This window comes from Acomys minous (genome assembly GCF_964271855.1).
Source record: "Acomys minous genome assembly, chromosome: 8".
In the NCBI taxonomy this organism is placed as follows: domain Eukaryota; kingdom Metazoa; phylum Chordata; class Mammalia; order Rodentia; family Muridae; genus Acomys; species Acomys minous.
In genome coordinates, this window is record NC_140489.1 from 30,778,635 (window position 1) to 30,801,093 (window position 22,459).

General features: G+C 46.4%; 3 protein-coding genes across 7 annotated transcripts in view; 2 read left to right on the forward strand and 1 right to left on the reverse strand.

Annotated features, from left to right (window-relative positions):
• The window catches only part of LRRC74A (leucine rich repeat containing 74A), a 43,638-nt gene extending 38,933 nt beyond the window's left edge, over nucleotides 1-4,705 (reverse strand). The window contains exons 1-2 of the mRNA XM_084792702.1: nucleotides 4,583-4,705; nucleotides 3,526-3,624 (exon numbers count right to left, since the gene is read on the reverse strand). Of these exons, the coding sequence (XP_084648828.1) occupies nucleotides 3,526-3,582 (57 nt within the window). The 5' untranslated portion in view covers nucleotides 3,583-3,624; nucleotides 4,583-4,705. The remainder of the gene's footprint in view (nucleotides 1-3,525; nucleotides 3,625-4,582) is intronic.
• The window catches only part of ANGEL1 (angel homolog 1), a 46,435-nt gene that overhangs the window by 8,551 nt on the left and 15,425 nt on the right, over nucleotides 1-22,459 (forward strand). For 2 of the 5 annotated variants that reach the window (XM_084792696.1, XM_084792697.1), the window contains exons 2-8: nucleotides 3,002-3,116; nucleotides 7,647-8,222; nucleotides 9,034-9,260; nucleotides 9,674-9,743; nucleotides 10,282-10,715; nucleotides 12,994-13,120; nucleotides 13,947-14,057. In XM_084792696.1, coding sequence (XP_084648822.1) covers nucleotides 3,014-3,116; nucleotides 7,647-8,222; nucleotides 9,034-9,260; nucleotides 9,674-9,743; nucleotides 10,282-10,715; nucleotides 12,994-13,120; nucleotides 13,947-14,057 — 1,648 coding nt within the window. In that variant the 5' untranslated portion in view covers nucleotides 3,002-3,013. Of the gene's footprint in view, nucleotides 1-3,001; nucleotides 3,117-4,445; nucleotides 4,623-4,812; nucleotides 4,948-7,646; nucleotides 8,223-9,033; nucleotides 9,261-9,673; nucleotides 9,744-10,281; nucleotides 10,716-12,993; nucleotides 13,121-13,946; nucleotides 14,058-22,459 lie in introns of those variants that run through there. The other 3 variants (XM_084792698.1, XM_084792699.1, XM_084792700.1) reach the window with 3 other exon arrangements.
• Nucleotides 18,193-21,052, forward strand: LOC311603675 (ubiquitin-like protein FUBI). Its single transcript, XM_084792716.1, has one exon. The coding sequence runs from the start codon at nucleotides 20,566-20,568 to the stop codon at nucleotides 20,887-20,889; it is 324 nt and encodes a 107-aa protein (XP_084648842.1). The 5' UTR covers nucleotides 18,193-20,565; the 3' UTR covers nucleotides 20,890-21,052.

Sequence of the window (22,459 nt, forward strand, 5' to 3'; positions counted from 1 at the left end):
GTGTGTGTGTGTGTGTGTGTGTGTGTGTGTGTGTGTGTGTATTATTATTATTATTTTTTGATGTACTGGGAATTGAACCCAAGGCCTTGTACATGCTAGGCAAGTGCTTTGCCATTAAGTTATGCCCTCAGACTCTGGTATACTTTTTTTTCTGCTTTTATTTTATTTTATTATGTGTACAGATGCCTTGGCTGGGTCTATGTATGTGTACCACTTGTATGCCTGTAACATAGGGATATTACAGATGACTGTGAGCCACAGATGACTGTGGGTGCTGAGAATCAAACCCTTGTCTTCTGGAAGAGTAGTCAACATTCTTAACTGCTGAGCCATCTCTCCAATTCTCTCTATTATACATTTAAAAAACAATTACTATTATTATTTTATGTTTATGGATTTTTACTTGCATGCGTGCACGCGCGCGCGCGCGCGCGCGTGTGTGTGTGTGTGTGTGTGTGAATTATGTGTATGCTTGATGCCCAAAGAGGTCAGAAGAGGGCACTAGAGCCCCGGGAACTGACAGTTGTGAGCTGCCATGTGGATGCTGGGACTTAAACCCAGGTCCTGTGAATGAGCAGGCAGTGCTTTTAACTACTGACCTATCTCCTCAGCTCCCTAATATAAAAACTTGAGCTGTACATGTGGTCCACAATTTTTGGTGGTGTGGGCAGTACTCTCCATGCCCTTGGCCAGTAACTTCTACTACAGTCCTGAAGGTAACTAGTGCAGGTATAGCAAAAAAAAGGTTTCAGGCAATCAAATTCCACATGTGCCAAGTTGAATTCTTCAAAGCATTCCAAGGCCTCTCCTTCCAATGTTAGATAGCACATGCACCTTGAAGCTGTGCTAATGAAGGATGCAGGTGCTCCTGGTTGCCATGGTTATCACAGCTGAGATTAATGGCAGGGCTCATCCCTCGGATTATTTCTGGTATGGTGAAGCTGGGACACAGTGAAGGTCATGATTGTAATTTTCCTTTGGCTGAGGAATTGTGGTTCATAGGTGTCATAATTGGATAGGACTGGGGCTGGAGAGATGGCTCAGAGGTTAAGAGCACTGGCTGCTCTTCCAAAGGTCCTGAGTTCAATTCCCAGCAACCACATGGTGGCTCACAACCACCTATAATGTGATCTGGTGCCCTCTTCTGGCCTGCAGGTGAACATGCAGGCAGAGCACTGTATACATAATAAATAAATAAATAATAAATCTTTAAAAACAAACAACTGGGCAGGACTGTTGATTGGTTTCCTCCTTGGAAGCTTGCATGGTGCCTTCTGGTATATGACAGCTAGTCCTCAGAGAGAAGTTTTTTCAGGTCAGATCCAGCTCAGGTCTGCTGGGGCCTGTGACTGAAGCACCTGGTTGTCATCAGCAATAAGGACTTACTTTCCACTTCTGAGGGGAAACCAAGGGCAACAGCAATTTCCCATGATCTTTTGGGAGTCTCTTGGGCAACCCTAACCAAGACACAAAGAAAGCTTCTTATGGCTTGTGTTGTTTTTTGTTTTGTTTTGTTTTCCCCTTGGATCTATGGCTCTTTTGGGGGATCACTGTCAGCCCATATGGGGATTTTTGTTTTGCTTTTGTTTTTTGAAACAGGGTTTCTCTGTGTAGTCCTGGCTGTCCTGGACTTGCTTTGTAGACCAGTCTGGCCTCTAACTCACAGCGATCTGCCTGCCTCTGCTTCCTTGAATGCTGGCACTAAAAGCATGTGCCACCATTCCTGGCTTTGGGACATTTTTATTTAAATTATATATAGAATCTTGGCAACCCATTGTTATAGTGTGGAGAGCAGGAACTGTACTGTAGCCAGGGATTGTGGAGGAAGACCCAGCATTCCCAACTCTGGATTGCTTCTGTCCAAATTTGAAAACCACCATAGACGCTTGGCACTCATGACACCCCCAAGTTTGATCTCTAACATTGCATACTGGGAGTGGTGGTGCAAACTTGGGAGGTGGAGGCAGAAGGTTCCAAAGTTCAAAGTCATCCTTGGATGAATTCTTGGAGCAAGCTCAAGGTCATTCTGGGATATGTGAAACCCTATTTGAAAAGAAATAAATGAAAGGAGGGAAGGGGGTGGGGGAAGAACATGTGAGCCAACTCTGGCTCAATATGGTGAAGGAAACTGAGGCTTTAAGAGGCTACCTGGGAGAGCTTGTGTGAATCTTTAATCAGCCTTCACTTTCTTTTTTCAAGACAGGGTTTTTCTGTGTAGCCTTGGTTGATCCGGACTCTCTTTGTAGACCAGGCTGGCCTCGAACTCACAGAGCTCCACCTACCTCTGCCCCCCTGAGTGCTCAGCCTTCGCTTTCTAAATAAAGTAGCTAATTATAAGTCAGGATACAAAAAGAGAAGCCAGGCTTCACAGGCTCCAGGGAAAGCTTCTGAAAGAATGTGACATCCATAAGCCTGTCTCACTGTGTCCACCACTGTGTGCTGAGCAGTCCAGGTGAGGCTAGCTCCTTCAATAGAAGCTTCCTACCTCAAAACGGCCCTGATGAAAGCTGGGGGTGTTGGCACGCACCTTTGATCCCAGTGCTTGGGGGTAGAGGCAGGCCGATCTCTGAGTTTGAGGCCAGCCTGGTCTACAGAGGGAGTTCCAGGACAGCCAGGGCTACACAGAGGAAACACACACACACACACACACACACACACACACACACACACACACACACACACACCCTGCCACCACCACCACCACCACCACCACCACCAGCAAACCCAACTTGATGAGTGTCTAAAGGCCTAAGACCTGTGAAGGAAGACTCTGGGAGGCGGGCCTAGATGACTGTACTTTAAAGACAATTTTCAAGTAAACGGAAGGACCATTGCTTTACAAAATGACATGCATAGTCCTTGACTTAAGATCTGATTTGGAACTTGGACCACCAGACAGATCTTGGGAGAAAGAGGAGGGTGAAGGGGTGAATGCTGCTCTTGCAAGCAGATGAGGGGGGCAGGGCCACATCACTGATTCTCTCCTCCTTCCTCTTCTTAGCTCTTCAGTGTTATGATGTATCCAGCTGGTCCAGGATCTGGTGACTCCCCAGAGGGCTTCCCTGAACAGCCAAGGCTCCAGCCACAGATTGGAAATGGCACAACTCAGACACTGGGTACTGGAACTAGGTGTATTGTATGGTCCTTCCCTCTTTAGAGCATGGCTGGGACAGAAGACGGAGGGTAGTAGATAGGGGAAGAGAAATCCAAAGAAGTCTTTAGTTAGCACAGACGTGATGGAGCATGTTGCTTCATTTAAGCAACACACACTTTATTCAATCATTAGTCCCATCTAGGTGACTGGCTGCCTTATTTAATTTCATTTTATTCAATTACCTATTTTGAGACAAGGCCTCACTATGTAGTCCCGGCTAACCTGGAACTCACAGAGATCCACCCTTCTCTGTGTCCAGAGTACTAGGATTAAAGGTGTGGTCCACGGTGCACAGCTTTAGTTTTCTATTGCTGTAATAAAACACCAGGACCAAGGCAAGCTACAGAAGGAAGGGTTTATCTGAAGCTTACAGTTCCAGAGAGACAACAGCCCATGATGGCAGAGTAGATGCAGCAAGCAGCAGGCATGTGGTGGAACAGAAGATGAGAGCTGAGGGATTACATCTCAAGCTGCAAGGACCAAAGAGAACAAACTGAAGCAGCCATCCTTCCTGCAACCAGGCCACACATCCTAATGCTCCCCAAACAGCCACCAACTAGGGACCAAGCATTCAAACCCTGAAGGCTGAAGGGGACCATCTTAAACTATCACACCCACTCAGTCTTTGGCACAATAGAGATACAGGGTAAACACACCCCCAGTCAATATTAGTTCCTGATCTTGTGGAGTCCTCCCTCCCTCCCTCTTTCCCTCCCTCCATTCCAATGGGACACACCTTTTCCCTATAACCCATTTGGAGCAGGTGGAGGAAGTGAAAATTGCATATGCTCGAAGCAAGGGGAGGACTCCATTTGTGAACTAGAATCTGAACTGGGGAAACAGTAAAGGCCAGAAGAGGTCTGGGAATGTGGAAGCGATTTCCTCTTGGCTCAGAAGGACTAGTTACAGAAGGGCTATGCTTAGCATAAGTCTTTGCAGAAAGTCCAATAATTTGTATTAGAGTTGAGGAAAGGGTCAAAAAGGGTATATGATGTTCCTGAGGAAGACCCCTAGTTAGGGGCAAAAGGGAGAATAAGTGGTTTCCTAAGGATACTTTAAAGCCTCCTACGAGCCCCTTAATCTTATTATTACATTTATTTGTTTAAATGAACTTTTAAAGTTAGCGTACAGAGTAGTGGGTTTCAGGCCGGGCTGTTCCGTTGCCATGGAAGCCCATCCCTTCGCAACTCTCCAACCCCTTGCTCCCAATAAAGTTGTTGTTGAAGCGCTAGCCTGGGGCGGGGCCTAGGCGGTGTGGAGGCGGAGCCTGGGCGGCTCAAGGCAGAGTCTGGGTAGCGTGGCGGCGTGAGGGGTGGAGCCAGGGTGGACAGAACCGAGGGAGACCGCTGCGCGGCGGTGTTGAGGGGCGGCGGCGGCGGCGGCGGCGCGGGCAGGCGGCCGGCCATGATCGCGTCATGCCTGTGTTACCTGCTGCTGCCGGTCGCGCGCCTCTTCCGCTCCCTCTCAGGTACCGGCCTCGCATCCTTTTGGACTGGAGCTGGGATTGGGCTCCACGGGCTCTAGGGCGGAGCGCCAGGCCTCACTGTCCTCGGCTGGTGGCAAAGTGTGAGGCGGCCCCTGACGGACCTCAGGGCCGTCCTGGCCCCACGAGGCTCGGGCTGGCTGGCCATTCTCGTGAGCAGCCCCCTCCTCACGCTGTGGTCTGGTGACGTCGGGCCACGGTTAACGTGGACCCAGGACTGGGGAAGGGGGCGTCCTCCTTGGCCCTGGCGGCGGTCCTGGGGCAGGCTGAAAGACTCCCGGGGGTCGGGAGCGGTGGCATCCCCGGACAGGCGAGGACCAGACCTCTCGGCGGGTAGAGTCGGAGAGGGGTGTGCCTTTAGGCGGGTGGGCTCATTCATATAGACCTCTCACTGCGGCCTGTCATCTGCGGACCTCTTTCAGCCGAAGAAGAGTTGAAAAAACAAACTTAGGCTCAGGAGGCAGAAGCGGTTTCATCCTCAGTTTTGGAGCAAGTGTTTAGAGAGAGAGAGATGTGATAGGCTGGACGCCTTAGTGAGGGGGGTGGTTGTTTCTTCTGCACAGTCTGCCTTCTCTCTGCTTTTGATATCCACAGGCTTTCACACAACCCCAATTTTTCTTTGAGGTCCCATAAAATTCCCAAATTTTTCTCCTGCAACTTAGGAGCTAGTACCAAGAAGGGTTTTCTTAGAAATAAGACGCCCAACTGTATCATGTGCCTTTTCTTTCTGGAATTGCACTATGTGGGTGATGGATACTGTATTTTTATATCAAACTTTAGAATTTTTTTTTTACACTGTTGCCTCTAGACTGCTGGCTTCAACAGAGTAAGGCCTTGTCCATGTGTATACCGTGTCTTATGCTAACACGTGGTTTGCTGGCAGTGATGGGTCTCCAGAGGATTCAGGAGGGTCTTGGGTACGCATACTTCCCAGGAATGGGTAGTCTTACAGAGTCACTGTTCGCAGAGAACCCAGGATATTCCTTTAATTATGTGGCTATCTAGTGTCCACAGTGGTGGTCTTAAGTGTCAGCTCACAGGTTTCTCAGTTAGTAGAATTATAGAGATTTTTAGGGGAGCCCTCTCTCCATCCACACGTTATAAAGTGACAGTTATATTAATTTTGTGTATTTGGTATTTAAAAAATTTTGCTTAGCAAAGAATTCTCCTCTTGAAAAACAGTCTCCATCAATAGCTATTGTGTGTGTGTCTGTGTACGCTTCAAGGGACAGATAGTTAGCAAGTTCTTGACTAAAATCCAGCAACTCAGCCTGTGGATTGAGAACTTTCTTGACTCTTTTAAGACCAGATCATTTATTGTGAGCCTGTCCTGTGCATTGTAGGATGCTTGGTGGCACTCTTGCCCCTTGACCAAGAGCACGGTCACAGTTGCAGTCCCTCAACAGCTCTGGACATTGCTGTTCCCTAAGGGCCAAATCTGCCCCTGTCACCTAGTTGACTGATTTAATTTTTTTTTTTTTCGAGACAGGGTCTCTCTGTGTTAGCCTTGGCTGTCCTGGACTCACTTTGTAGACCAGGCTGGCCTCGAACTCACAGCGATCCGCCTGCCTCTGCCTCCCGAGTGCTGGGATTAAAGACTGATTTAATTTTTAAAAGACTTACTCTCTGTGTGTATGTGGTGGTAACGGTTGTGAGGCTTGCCATGGTATGTGTGGGAGTCAGAGGACAGCTTTGTGGATTTGGTTCCTTCATCCTTTTTGGCAAGTGCCTTTACTTGCTGAGCCATCTGGCTGGTTAAGATTTACCAGTGATTTAGAGAGGCGTAAATTCATATAGTTGACAAATTGCCATTAAAACGAGTGTCTAGTGATTGTGGGCCGTTATTGCTCTGGAGTGTCTGCATGTGTGTGCTGAGAGATGAGTTATGTGCTCTCACCGAAACATTATTTTGAAGCTCTAATTCTAGAGTTCTCTTCCCGCTTTAGTGCCTTTTGGCTGTCATTCATGGCTCCTATAGCATACATGACACAGCACAGCTGTCTTACAACTGTCACTTGCTGGTACCTTCTGATGTGCAGCCTCTGATGTGTTATGGAGTGAGAAAACTGACAATGGGGTTTGTGAAAATGTTGTGGGTGGGTTAAATAGCTCTGGAAAGAGGCCCAGGGGTTTTGTTAAAAAATTAAGTTGATTTTAAGGCTGCTCACTTTAGTATTACTTTCTGGAATTCTTTCATAGATTAGAGAGTTTGTAGAGCTAGAAAATTCTTGTGGGGGTTATTCACTTTCAATTTCTCTGGTTCTCATCTTAAGGTCAGGAGTAACTCAGTCCAAAGGAGCATTGTTTGGAGTCAGTTTGGTTAATTTTGCTACAAGGCTATACTTCTCAGTATTACTTCATGGTGAAGTGTTAGTTCTAATGTAATATGGTTTTCAGGACTCAAGAGTTGATGTTAAAAATAGTGTTTTAAGGGCTGGAGAAATGGCTCAGCGGTTAAGAGTACTGGCTGTTTTCTAGGGGACCTACTTGATTCCCAGCCCCAGCACGGTAGCTTTCCGACAGTCTGAAATTCCAGGCCCAGGGCATCTAACACCCTTCTCTGAACCCTGTAGGCACCGGGCATACACACACAGACACACAGACACACACACACACACGATACACAGACACACATATAGATAGAACACCCATACACATAAAATAAATTAAAAATTAAGAAGTAGCATTAACTACCAGGAAGAAAGATGAGGTTATATGTACCCGTCTGTGTTCTAGGTTATCTCCTGGCATTAACTCTTCTTTCATTCTTGCATTGAAATTTATCAGGTTTCTGCCTAGCAAATTGGCTAATACTTGTACAGCAATTAAAACAGTATCTGGCACATCACATGGCAAGCGCTGCTAAGGTGATGTTCCAGGTAGTAAGGTGGGGAGGTGTGACAGCACAATGATGAACAAAGTGGATTGATCATATGAGGCACCCGTTCTACCTGGGGAGCACTGTGGAATGAATTATCCAATAACCTGCTCTTTTGGCTTCCTTTCTAGATGCTTTCTTTACGTGCCGAAAAAATGCCCTTCTGGCGAAGAGCTCGTCCCCCCAGGTAGAGGGTAACTTTGCCATGGCCCCTCGGGGGCCTGATCAAGAGGAGTGTGAGGGCCTGCTGCAGCAGTGGCAAGAAGAAGGGTGGAACCAGGCACTGTCAACTGCGAGTGAGGGTCCTCTTGCAGATAAGGGACTAGCTGAGAGCAGCCTGGCACTCCTGATGGATAATTCTGGAGAACAGGATGCTGCCACGGAGGACAAGTGGTCCAGCAGGCAGCTGAGTGACCTTCGGGCAGCAGAGAACCTGGACCAGCCTTTCCCTGAGGTGCTAGGGGAGGAGCCACTGGCCGAGGTTGAGGGCCCTTTGTGGGCAGCTGTTCCAGTGCAGACAGGGCCCCAGTATGCAGACTGTGCTGTTCTCCCCATGGGCGCAATGGCTGCAGAGCAATGGGAAGAGGACCCTGCAATGGTGGCCTGGAGCATAGCACCGGAGCCTATGCCCCAGGAAGAGACTTCCATGTGGCCCTTTGAAGGCCTGGAGCAGCTGCAGCCTCCCCCAATGGAAATACCTTATCATGGTGAGTCTGACGTCCAGCATAGTGAGCCCAGGTAGCAGGTCATCTGGAAAAGACCTTGTCGTGGGGAGTTCTTTCTGCGACTCTTGCAGGGTCAGATATTGGGAGTATCTTAGAGGTCATCCTGTCTGTCCTTATGGGTCTACAGATGAAAAAGCCACAGTGCACAGAGGCAGTGGGACATATCTAATATCTTGCAGTTAGTGGGAGAACTGAGGCCCAACCTTAGTTCTGACATTCCATGTTCTGAAGGCATAACACAGGCTTTGTGGAGGCAGGGGTAGAGAGGCCTCAGGCTCTGCTCTGCCTCAGGGAGAATAACTCTGGTTTTATTTCTACTCCATATTGGGAGTCTGTGAAGATGGGAGGAAAGTTCTGTGGCTTAAATAGGTTTGAAATCCACTCAGGCACCTCACGGTATAACCAGAAACGAGGTACGGAGAGAGATAGAAAATACCCGGGGCTGGAAATTACTCTAGAAGTGTTTAGCTCCAGGAGACTGTTAACCACACCCCCATTGCATGAATCCCTAGAGACTTGCTCTTATATCATACATGAGACCTTGTTAGACTCGTAAGTATTCTTGAGCATATGCTAGGTGCTGGGTAACTAGGGGATATAGTGATAGACAGGACAAGGTTGTCTCCGGCTCTGAGGAGCTTACCGATTAGCTTGAAAAACGTCCTTAGAGGGATAAGTGCCAGGGGCAGAGGAGAAAGAAACCTCAGGCATGACATGGTGACATTGGGTGGTAGTGGCTTGGCCTCTAGACACCTGCCTGCATTCTGGAACTCTTCTCTTGACCCCTTTGCAGAAATCCTGTGGCGAGAATGGGAGGATTTCTCCACGCAGCCAGATGCTCAGGGTCTGGAGGCAGGGGATGGCCCTCAGTTCCAGTTCACTCTGATGTCGTATAATATCCTGGCCCAGGACCTGATGCAGCAGAGCTCAGAGCTCTATCTGCATTGCCACCCGGACATCCTCAACTGGAATTACCGCTTTGCCAATCTCATGCAGGAGTTCCAGCACTGGGACCCCGACGTGAGTGAAGAGGGAGATGCGCCACCTTGCCTAGGTGCAGGACCTAGGCTGTTTCCTGGTGCTCAGAGAGGACAAGTTCCTGCTTCATGGCTAGTTAGATGATGCCGTTGTGCCAGATGAGCTAAGATGGTCTCTGGCTCTGTGGATGACAGACAGGTGTGAGCTTGCCTGCCCTGGAGTGAAGCGTTTTGGGCAGATGCCGAGACCGTTCTCTAGGGTGTACACTTTCCAGCACCTGTATGCAGGGACTCCCAGGGTGCGGAAGTGTAACACACTTGTCTGGCCCCCTCAAGCTTCCGTCTGGGAAGTCAGCCCTGTGGGAAGTCTCACTCTGACCCTTAGTCTGGTCTGGGGCCTGCTCCTAGGGAGTAGGAGTCCCATTGCTTCTGACTGGTTCCCTTGTCCGTTCCCAGATCCTGTGTCTTCAGGAAGTCCAGGAAGACCATTACTGGGAGCAGCTGGAGCCCTCACTGCGCATGATGGGTACTGCAGCTCCCCAGCGTTTGCAGGCCCTTCTTCCTCCAGCCCTGCAGAGTTTCCTGAAGAGTCTCCTCCTCTTTGTGTCTTAGTAAACCACCAGCCCTGCCTGTGGGCTAGTTCTTTTCACATGTGGGTGAGGAAGTAGAGTTCTAGGTTTTGAAATAACCTTTGAAATAACCAATGAACTCCATGAGCCTTGCTTAAAACTCCCAAACTACAAAGCTAATTGGTTGTGGAGCCAGGACTTCCACTTGTCTGACTCAAGATCCAAGGAACTAGGGACTTGGGGAAGCCACGAGGCAACCCCAAGCCTCCGTTCTGGCAGTCATGTGTGTTGCATGTACCCTTCCCTCATTCCTTCCCCTTCTGGCCCCTTGGGCTTCAGGCCATGCGTAGCTGTGAGGGAATCTGCAGAACCTCACAGGTGGCAAGGGCTCTCCCTCACGGGGCGCTGGGATTGGAGCCTTAGGCTGCTGCAGTGGGTGGAAGGGATTCAGGCTTCCCCGACTCTGCCCCATCTCATTGTGGTATTTCCCTACAGGCTTCACCTGTTTTTACAAGAGGAGGACTGGGTGTAAAACGGATGGCTGCGCTGTGTGCTACAAGCCCACCAGGTTCCGTCTGCTCTGTGCCAGCCCTGTGGAGTACTTCCGGCCTGGGTTGGAGCTCCTCAATCGGGACAATGTGGGCTTAGTGTTGCTGCTGCAGCCGCTAGTGCCAGAAAGTCTGGGGCAGGTCTCAGTGGCTCCCCTGTGTGTGGCAAATACCCATGTCCTATACAACCCACGTCGGGGTGATGTCAAGCTGGCCCAGATGGCCATTCTTCTGGCCGAGGTGGACAAGGTGGCCAGGTTGTCAGATGGCAGCCACTGCCCTATCATCTTGTGTGGGGACCTGAATTCTGTCCCTGATTCACCTCTCTACAACTTCATCAGGGATGGAGAGCTCCAGTACGATGGGATGCCAGCCTGGAAGGTGAAATGGAGCAGCCACTGTGGGCGGGAACACGGGGAGGGAGAGAGCCCTGTGGGGTGGGAACAAGGAGGGAGGAGAGAGCAGCCACTGTGGGGCAGGAACACGAGGAAGGAGAGAGCCCTGTGGTGCGGGAACATGGGGTGGGGGTGGGGAGAGCCGAGTGCTTAGCCACTGTGGGGCAGGAAGGGGGGGGTGGCCCGGGGGCGGCCAGGGAAGATCCAAGTGGGCAGCCACTGTGGGGTGGGAACGCGGGGGGTGTGAGGAAGAGCCAAGTGGGCAGCCACTGTGGGGCTGCTTCTGCGGCAAGGGATTGTGGGCTCCCTCCTGTCGCTGCAGGTGTTGAATGGCTTCTGCTCCTGAGGCTAGCAGCACAGGAGTACCTCTGGCACACTGAACGTCTTCCCATTTTTACCATGTTTTAATTTGCTATCAATTCCTATAAATTATTTAGCAATTAAAACATAAAATAAGAGAAAATACCCCCGTTATTACGCAAATCCTGTACCTTCTCGCATAGAGTGAGGTGCTGACTCTTCTGAGTGTAGCAGCAGTTCTCTCAAGTCGCTTTCTGTGCCGTTCTAATGGTATTTATGCTGCCATAGAACCATCACAGTCTACATTTATTATGCTCATATGTGTCAAGTACTATGTTGAGACTTTACCTTTATCAACTCCTTAATTTTCACTGCTTCTATCATTGCTTCGATTTTAATAAGTACAGACTCTAAAGCACAGAGATGCTAAATAATTGTATTTAGGTCATGCAGTTAGTGGGGGAACCCAAGAATTGTAGCCAGGTGGTCTGGACTCTGCTGTGATCACCCCAGCATGTGTCTTATACTGTATGTGTCTTATAAACACAGCATAGTGCTGTTTTTGCTTTGGACTGTTTTTCAGTTAGTCATTTGCATTTGACTCTAATTTCTTATAGCTGCCAAATATCAGTAGCATAGATAGCTCATAGTTTTATCAGCGTGTGCTGAGTCTGCCATACGTTACATAATCTTTGCTCCTGTTTTGTCTCTTCTGATCCAGCTTATTGTTTAATTTTTGGCAAAGCATAATGGAGAAGGGACACAAAACGACTTAACTATTGAGTGCTTGGGCTTTTATTTTAATGACATTATTAAGTGCTGGCGATGTCCTGGCCGCCTAGAGCAAGCCATTAGCCTCCTCTAAGGGAGCTGTCTTCAAGGAGCTCAGGGCCAGGAGAACTTGCTGAGTGCCTACTAAATGATGGCGCTGTTATGCATGGGCTGTGAAAGTGCTCAGAGAGCCCCGAGTTCAAATCCCTGCTCTGCCATCCTGGGTAGTTACGGAGCCTCCTCATCCTCCCTTGTTTCAATGTACACTGAGGATATTATGGGACCAATAGTAGATACCATATGATCATATGAAATAATGCATGTAAAGTTTTCTAGTGCCTCTTTCCAAGGGGCCAGTCAGTAATTGGTTGTGGTTATTATTACTGTAAGACTTCTAATTGCATATGGTATTAGTGTCCCATTTCCTAAAAAGGGATGTTAACTTAAAGAACACTAACTTGTCTAAAGTTGCAGCCATTAAGTGGCCATTCAGTTCCAAGTCTTTTTTACTCTGAATTTCATACTGAATGTTTACGCCTTCCCAGGGCAGGGGGTGTGACTGCCCCAGTCTGTCCCAGTGTCTCGCACATAATTGGCATTCAAATATTTGTTGTTGAGGGAAATAAAGGGGATATTGCTGCCCACATTGGAGCTTTGCAGATGATTGACACTGCTGAATGTTCCCCTATACGCTCTGTCCGTCCCCAGGCTGCTCATGACTTGGACTGAGGATGGGGACATAGACCCGGGAACGTGCTGGGTGCGTTTCCCACTTGGTTTCCCCTGTGGTTTCCCGAGAACACTCAAGGCACTGACTTTAATCTAGAAGATACAGAGTTGAGGAGAACAGGAGAAACCTGTGTCCATTACAGTTCAAGGGAGGCGCTCTCCCCTGTGGAGGATTGCGTGGGTCATTCTGAGGTGACTCTTAGGACCACGTGCTCATACGGTTCTGTTGTCTTTGACTTAATTTTCACCCTCTTTCCATTCTTCTGTCTCATGGACATTTAAATGTTTTTAGTGAGAAAGCAATGTTATAATTTGTTGCCCTCCCTTGAGATTTACGTAGCTTGCTCATCTCATGTGTATACTATCTGATTGTATGTGTTTGTATTTGTTGAAACATCCCAAAACACGAATCATTTCCTTTTTCTATCTTGGATTCATCATGCCCACCTTGTTCTTTTTTGTAGGTTTCTGGACAGGAAGACTTCTCTCATCAGCTTTACCAGAGGAAGCTGCAGGCCCCACTGTGGCCCAGCTCCCTGGGCATCACTGATTGCTGTCAGTATGTCACCTCCTGTCATCCCAAGAGATCAGGTAAGCACTTTTTTTTTATATTTGTGATTTTTTGGGGGGGGGGGACAGTGTGTTTGTTTGTGTACCACGTGTGTGCCTGGTGCCTACACAGACTAGAAGGCCTCAGGTCCCTTGGTACTAGACCTAACAGACTGTTGTGAGGTGTGGGTGCTGGGAACCAACCTTTGACCTCTGGTGAAAGCTAGTGCTTTTACTGGCCAAGCCATCCCTCCTGCCTTCACGTATCATACTCTTTTTGTTGTTGTTGTTGTTTTGGTTTTTTGAGACAGGGTCTCTCTGTATAGCCTTGGCTGTCCTGGACTCACTTGGTAGACCAGCCTGACCTCAAACTCACAGCGATCCAGCAGCCTCTGCCTCCCAAGTGCTAGGATTAAAGGCGTGTGCCACCACACCCAGCTGTTATTGTTGTTTTTTGAGACAGGGTCTCTCTACATAGCTCACATTGTCCTGGAACCCTCTATGTAGACCAGGCTGGCCTCGAACTCAGAGTACTTGCCTTTGCCTCCCCAATGCTGGAATTACTACCATGCCTGGACCATAGATCACATTCTTGATTTGCTGTATCTTCGTGTTCATGTGGGGTCAAAGCTTGCTCTCAATAACAAGAGAAAATAAACTTACGTCCCCGTGTTTTTCTTGTTGTTCTCCATCTGCCACTGAATGAATTGGACAAAATTCACTTGCAACTATTGGAAGAATTTCCTTGTCCACAGAGGCAGATTTCCTCGGTGCTCTTATGCTAGAAGGTGCTTGGTACTTACTTAGGAAGTCTTGGCGTGTGACTCCTTTGCCTTTCTTTTACCATATGGCATTTCCTGGTTTATAGAGAGACGTAAGTATGGCCGAGACTTCCTGCTACGATTCCGCTTCTGCAACATTGCTTGTCAGCGACCAGTAGGACTGGTTCTCATGGAAGGAGTGACAGACACCAAGCCAGGTAACAGGAAGCCTGTTCTCTTGGCCCTCATCTTCTGCACCCCTGACATTTATCAGTTTTTGTTTTGCAGTCTTTTCTTTCTCTTTTTTTAAAAAAAAGCTTTGTTATGTGTATGAATGAGTACCATGGCATGCAGAGTACTGTGCCTACAGAGACGGAATAAGGTATCAGATCCCTCGAGCTGGAGTTACAGGAGGCTGTGATCGGCCTAATGTGGGTGCTGGGAGCTGAACCTGTGTCCTCTTCAGGAGCAGCAAATGCTTTTAACTGCTGAGCCATCTCTCCAGCCTGTTCCTAGCTCCTAAATATAATTCATGATCAGCTTATGATAATGAGTTCAGAAGAAGACTGGTGAGCTGAGTTCATGCTTGGATGTATATGTTAATACAAACACTGGACTGTAAACCAGGAGCCCTCGGTCCTTGCCACCCTGGGACTCTGAGTGAGCCAGTTAACCCTATCGGTTTGCTGCTGATGGGTAGCATGTGTGTAGCATTTATAGGAGAGAAGGCGCATATCACAGGGCTTTGAAAATTGTGAGGCAAATTAGGGGCCTGATCACAAGAAAAACTTGCTCCTGTGGAGAACATCCAGTTTGGCTATGACAGAGTGATTTGATGGCCTCACCTTCTTGTCTCTGAAACCACTTCAAAGCAATAAGGAAGCTGGGGAAAACAAGCCAGAGGCAAACTCCATATTTTACAAAACTAGGAGGTCTGAAGTGGTAAACTACAGTGCATTTGTAATAGCTACAAGAGGAAATGGACTAGGGGTGCCAGAGGAAGTATGGGGAGCTTAACTATGGGGCTGTATAGATCTCAGACAGACCCACACTGTGCAGTTCCCCAAGGTAAGGCACACCTTTTGAGGGACAAACCTCAAATCTCTTGCTTTTTCAACAAGAGTAGAGAGCATGCATCGTGATGGAAAAGCCAGTAGATGGCTTTGCTCCTGAAAGGCAGAGTGAGCGGAAGCAGGCTACACTTTCAGTACACAGCCTATTCAAATGTCCAAGGGGCAGTGGTGATTCTTTCAGAGCTGCAGAGCCCTCCAGCTCCAGAGAAGAGAAGATTAAAATGTTTCATATCATCCTATGTTAAAAGCAAAGTTCTTAATTGGAACACATGCTCAGTGTTTCCTTTGTATATACTTCATATAAGTATCTGGGACAGCATAATATAGCTAACTCAGAGCTCTCCTTGCTCAAAGTAATACTGTGGAATCTATACTAAAATATATGAAGAAAGGAGTAATGGAAAACCGAAAGGCAGCTAAAAGACATGTTAGAGAAGAAAGATTAATAATGGGACCCTAGTTGAGAGCTATTGGCTGTTGATGGTGGACACTGAGAGAGGGAGAATCTGTTTTCCTTATGGATCTGGCCCCTGTGCGACTGCCAGTGGTCCAGTAGATGGCCCTATGTTCATGCACATAGTGGCAGCACTAAAAAAAGAACACACAAAACTGGGAGGGATTAGTGATGGGGATACATGTGGCATTGCAAGAGCAGGGAAGCTGGGCAGCCTTGATCAAGACATGCACGACGACCTCAAACAGTAGAAAGACTTGCCTTATAAAGTCAGTTCAGACACATAATGGCATCAGAAGATGAAAACTAAACTGTAGATCTCAGAAGTGGAAAGCTGGGGGTGCTCAGTAGTAGAGCATTTCCTTGGCATACAGCCTTGGAGGAGATGATACAGATGTCTCAGGTAAGGCCAGCAGCTCAGCTCTGAATTTTAAGACTGTAAAATCCCAGAGTAAAGCAGTAACAGTCCCACATGGATAACTTTATAGTAAGAACAGATTATATTAAAACATTTGCACTTGAATGAAACATAAAATAGCACGGAAACTTAATAGTAATCAAATTTAGATCAAGACCTTTAATCTACACACTGACAGTCTATTTATTTATTTATTTAGTTTTTTGAGACAGGGTTTCTCTGGGTAGCCTTGGCTGTCCTGGACTCACTTTGTAGACCAGGCTAACCTCGAACTCACAGGCCTGCCTCTGCCTCCCGAGTGCTGGCATTAAAGGCATATACCACCGTGCCTGGCTTAACAATCACTTTAAAAGTAAAATTGTTTACTGAGCATGGTGGTGCTGAGGAGGCTGAGGGGGAAGAGATGAAAACCATGCAGCCTAAGCTATGTTACAAGATCTTGTGTCAAAAAAGTTTTATAATGGGAATGATTCAATAACAGTACAAAATAATGGTATTGTTTTCACATTTGAGACTGAATCTGGGTAAGCACACATGCTTACCACATACCTCATGTCTCCCTTCTTGGCTCAGTACCTCCAACCCAGGCCTGAACAGGCTGCTGTTGTTGAATCCCATTAGAGACTCTAAATCTGAAAAGAAAAGCTTGTATCACTTTAGACCAGAAATGAAAAGATTTGCTAAGTGCAAATAGTTTTCTAGCGGGTGTGCTTAAATACATTAAACAGATACAATTTCCAGTTTAAGACCAGAGTTATCTAGTCTTCAGTACATATCAAAATATGCCAGCTTGTCTGAGACGCTAACTTTAATGATGACCTCCTAATGCAAGAAGATGCAGTGCTAGACACTGGATGGTCTGTTTCCCAGAACAGACAAAAGCATTTCCACATCGCCCACACTGTGTGGTGTAGCACGGGAAGTTTTATTCTTCTAGCTTCCTTTGTGACAGAATGATTCTTTGTGTGTGTGTGTGTGTGTGTGTGTGTGTGTGTGTGTGTGTGTGTGTGTATGTAGGAGTGCTTTGCCTGCCTGTAAGTCTGTACAGCAATTGCATTCAGGCCAGAAGAAGGTGTCAGATCCTCTGGAACTGGAGTTACAGAAGGTTGTTAGCTGCTAGTGGGTGCTAGTAACTGAGCCTGGGTCCTCTGCAAGAACGAAACGTGCTCTTGACTGCTGAGCTGTCTCTCTAGCCTCCATAAAGATTAAGTATGTTTCCAAGTTAGTGGCCCTCCCACCCCCAGAAGAAGCTGCCGTTCTTTATATCATTGCTCTCTGGGGAGTCAGGATTTCAACTTATGACTCTAGGCATTTACAAATATTCACACTGTTACAGATAGTGAGGAGGGTCCCTGTGCTTCCTTTCTCATGGACACTTTACTCTGTGGTCCAGGATGGCCTTAAACTTCCTATGTAGCATAGAGTGGCCTTGAACTCACAGAGTTCTCCTGTCTCTGCCTTCCAAGTGTTAGGGTTACAGGTATGAACTGCAATTTCTGGCACTTAAATAGTGTGGGCGGCTTTTCTTGTGGGTGCTGGGGACGCACACTCGTCCTCATGCCTGTGCTGCTGTTACTCTTACTCGCCCATCTCCCTAGCACTTAGATTAAGGAAGTTTTTTAGATTATTTTATGTGTGTGAATATTTTGCTTGCATGTATGCCTGGTACTCAGAGATCAGAAGAGGCGTCAGATCCCGGGGAACTGGAATTACAGGTGGTTGTGAGGTAGAGCGTGGGCGCTGGGATCAAACTGGGCCTCTTTGCAAGCAAGAGCACCAAGTGCTCTAAACTTCTGAGTCCGTCTCTCCGGCCATCTCTGCTTAAAAACTCTTCAAGGTATTATCACCACAACAGGAAAACTAATACATTTCTCAGCTGCAGCAAAAAAAAGAGGCGGATGATCTAAGCTAAAATCAACCTAGAAACAGACAAATGAATGCTGAGACCCCCGAACCCCCTGCCCCCTCCCCATATTATTGTGTGTGCTCACTCTCACTGACGATCTTCTAGCTGCTTGCTTGGTTGCCACTTCCAGTGAGGAATAGGCTCAGGGAAGATGTTGCAGCTTTGTGGAGATAACTGTACCCACGTAAGGCCCTGAGTCCTGTGAAGCTGCCTGAACAGTGCTGTCTGTACACAGTAGTGGATGCATGGGAAGCACCAGGTATTGTGGGAAACATCCTACACAGTTTTGCTGAGAAGCCAGGTGCGGTGCAGCACACCTCTAATCCCAGCACTTGGGAGGCAGAGGCAGGAAGATCTCTGAGTTTGAGGTCAGCCTGGTTTACATAACAAGTTCAGGACAGCCAGGGCTAGTATAGAGAGACCCTGTCTCAAAAACAGAACAAAACAAAATAAACAACAAACCCAAGCAAAACAAACACCCCCCCCCCCAATATTGCTGAGAAGAAGAAAGGACTGAGGTCACAGCTCAAAGCAGAGTATGCATCTGGCATGTGCAAAGCTCTGGGTCCAGTCTCCAGCACTACCAGAAAATAAAAAGAGACAAATACAGCTGGATGTGGTGGCATACACCTTTAATCCAGCACTCAGGAAGGCAGAGGAAGGCAGATTGCTGTGAATTCAAAGCCAGCCTGGCCTATAAATCAAGTCCAAGACAGCTAGGCCTACACAGAGAAACCTTGTCTTGAAAACACCAAAGCAAGGGCTAGAGAGATGGCTCAGAGGTTAAGAGCACTGGCTGTTCTTCCTAAGGTCCTGAATTCAATTCCCAGCAACCACATGGTGTCTCACAACCATCTATAATGAGATCTGGTGCCCTCTTCTGGTGTGCAGGCACACATGCAGGCATACATAATAAATAAATCAGCCGGTCGTGGTGGCTCACACCTTTAATTCCAGCACTCAGGAGGCAGAGGCAGGCGAATTGCTGTGAGTTCGAGGCCAGCCTAGTCTACAAAGCGAGTCTAGCTAAAGCTACACAGAGAGACCCTACCTCCAAAACAAAACAAAATAAATAAATCTTAAAAAAAAGAAAAACAAAACAAAACTGGTTACTGTGATTTGTCTTGTATAGTGTAGTGATGAACAATGCAATTCAGCCAAGATTTATTGCTAGAATGTTGGCATTCCAGATAATACCATACTAGTGACCACAGTGTGACCCAGGAGGCAGAGTTTTCAGGAAATTAATAAAAGTAGAAAGTTTTAATTCATGGTTCACAGTCTACAGCACAAGGTGCTTAGTTTAAAACAGAAGTGCTTAACATCCAGCACTATAAAAATAAAAAATCCAAACCAAAGCCACTGCAGTTCCCCAAACATGCCTGTTAGGGTCAGGGACAGAACAGGAGCACTTACTGTTAGGTAACTGTGTTGGAAGACAGCAGCCAACAGAAACAGAAACAGAAAATAAAAGCCTAAGAAACAGAAGGTCTAGAGTGGAGCTTGTTGATGATGCCTTTATGCAGTGGGTCAAGAGAAACACCCAAGAACAATAGCATTAGAATTAAGATGATCCTGGAAAGCAGGTAGTTGTAAAGTTAGTATGTAACAGTTAAATAGTCACATATACATGCTCTTGCTTGGTTGAAAATAGAATGAAGACAAGACCCTATTTATTGGAGGAACAGCAACAATCTAATGATAGAAAAAAATATAAAATACATAAAATGAGATTTCCTTTCATCTGAATTACCAATGTTTTTTGGCCGAAGTTGCTTATAATAGTCCTTTTAATTAAAAACAACTTATTTAGATAAAATTTATATATTATAAAATATGCATCTCTACAGTTCACTGGCCCTTAGTATATTTCAGTGTCCGCATAGCCATCACCACTATAATTTTAGAGCAGTTTATTCTTGTCCCCCGACACACTTCATATTGGGGACCAAGCCCAGGGCCTTATGTTTACTCTGTCCCTGAGCTAAATTCTGAGTCTTAATTGTAGAACATGTTAATCACCACCCAAAGAACTTCCATATACATTGGTCATCAGTTTCCTTTCAAAAATAGAAGGGACACAGGTGTGTACATTTCTGGACTCTTAAATAAAAAAATTTTTTTTTCTTTCATACAATGTAGTATAATTTTATCCTTCCACTTCCCAACTCTTCCCAGATCCTCCTCATCTCCTGTCCGCTGGCCAGCTGCCCTGGGCGAAGGCATGTGCCAGAGTGTGGTTGACATGCTCGGTGACACTCCATTGGGGAAAACTGGGTCTCCCTTCCCCAGCAGGTTTCAGTTGCGTAGATAGCCTCTCAGGTCGGGCTGGGGCATTGTGTCTGGTTTGAACCTGTGCAGGTCCTGTGTGTGCAGTCATAGCCTATGTGAGTTCACATGTGCATCAATTCTGTTGAGTCTGGAAGATGCTGTTTCCTTGGAGTCATCTCATCCAGCACCTCTGGCTCTTACAATATTATAATCTGTCTCCTGCTCATAGATCCTGGATCCTTGAGAAGAGGGGTTTGATGGAGACATTTAGGGCTGCGTGCTGCAAGGGCCTCTGTGTCAATCCCCATCTACTGCAAGAAGCAGCTGCTTGATGGAGGCTGAGCAGTGTTCCTGCCTCGCGCAGGATCCTTGTTTCTAGGGTCATCCATTTACTTTCATTTTTCTTAGCAGCTGAATAATATTCCACTGTGTACCTTGCCAGTTCAGTGGTAAAACTGGGAAACTACCACATTTTCATTATCCTTTCATGAGTTGATGGACATCTAGACTGTTTGTAATTTCTGGCTATATAAATAGAGCAGTAGCTCTTTCTTGACTCCGTCTTCACAGTAGCAGCAGCACCGTCTGCGGGTTAGTCGCCAACATGCAGCTCTTTGTCCGAGCCCAGGAACTACACACCCTCGAGGTGACCGGCCAGGAGACGGTCACCCAGATCAAAGCTCATGTGGCCTCACTGGAAGGCATCAACCCCAAAGAGCAAGTCATGCTTCTGACAGGCTCGCCGCTGGAGGATGACGCCACCCTAGGCCAGTGTAGTATAGAGGCCCTGACCATTCTGGAAGTAGCTGGCCGCACGCTGGGAGGTAAAGTTCATGGTTCCCTGGCTCGTGCTGGAAAAGTGAAAGGTCAAACTCCCAAGGTGGCCAAACAGGAGAAGAAGAAGAAGACAGGCTGGACCAAGCGGTGAATGCAGTACAACCGTTGATTTGTCACTGTTGTGTCCACCTTTGGTAAGAAGGGCCCCAAGGCTAATTCCTAAGTCCCACTGTGATCCTGGCAGTCTAATAAAGCCATTTTGCCCAGACATCTTAAGAAAGAAAGAAAAAAGAAAGAAAGAAGAAGAAAGGAAAGAAAGAAAGAGAAAGCAGTAATGAACACGGATGAGGTGTAGTAAGACATAGAGTCCTTTGGGTGGATGCCCCGTGAGTGGCACAGCTAGATGTCGGGGTAGGTTTTTAATCCTCCATGCTGATTTCCACAGGGCCTGTACCAGTTTGCACTTCCACAAGCAGCTAATAAGTGATCTCCTTGCCAGCATGTGCTGTCATTTGTTTTGTGAATCTTGGTGTTCTTACTAGGATAAGATGAAATCTCAAAATAGTTTTAATTTAGATTTCCCTGATGGCTAAAGATGTTGACTATTTAAAAGTGTTCTCAACCATTTGTGTTTTCTTTTGAGAATTCTGTTGTTTATACCCCATTTTTAAATTGAGTTTTTTTCTTGATGTTCATTTTTATTTTTAGTTATTTATTTCTACATACTAACCTTTATCATATGCATACTACTGTTTCTTTAAATTGTTTATTTCATCTTGATTTCACTTTGGTAGATCATAAATACCAAGAAATTTGCTGGGTATTATGATGCATACTTTCAATCAAAAATATTATTTATTGATTTATTTTAGGTTTTCCAGTTTGGTAGAATATAGATTTTTAAAGTGTGTCCTTTCGACTCTCTCAATTTCCTTAGTATCTGCCATCATGTCTTCTTTTTCATCTCTTACTAATTTAAATAGTTTTTGCCTCTGCCTCCCAGGTCTTGGGATTAGAGGTGTGTGCCACCAGTGCCTAGCATTAATTTGGAATTTAGATTTCTGTGTTAGTTAATTTAGCTACAGGTTTGTCTGTCTCGTTGACTCCTCTCAAAAAACCAATGCTTCATTTCATTGTTTGTTTCTATTTCATTGACTTCAGCCCTGAGTTTTATTATTTTTCCCATCTACTCTTTTTGGGCATTCTTGTTTTTCTAGAGCTTATTTTCTAGAGTTATTAGTATGAGATTTTCCAGTTTATTTAATATAGGCTGTGAGCTTGACTCTTAGAACCACCTTCGTTGTGTCACACAGGTTTGGGTATGTTGTATTTGCATTTTCATTCAATTCTAAAAAGTTTTCAGTTTCCTTCTTGATTTATTTTGACACAATTTTTATTCAATAGTGAGTTGTTCAACTTCCATGAGTTTGTATACTGTTTGCTGTTTCTATTGTTGTTGATATCCAGCCTTAATCCATGGCGATCAGATAGGATATAAGGTGTCTGTTCTCTCTCTTCTCTTCTCTCTCTCTCTCTCTCTCTCTCTCTCTCTCTCTCTCTCTCTCTCTCTTCTCTCCTTTTTACATCTCTTGAGACTTGCTTTGTGTCCTAATATGTGGCCCGTTTTGGAGAGAGGTCCATAGGCTTCTGAGAAAAGTATATTACTGTGTTTGGGTGGTATGTTCTATAGATGTCTGCTTTGTTCTGTAGATGTTTGATTT

Coding starts and splice junctions, on each gene's coding strand:
- LOC311603675 (XM_084792716.1), top strand. CDS start 20,566: ATGCAGCTCTTTGTCCGAGCCCAGGAACTACACACCCTCGAGGTGACC.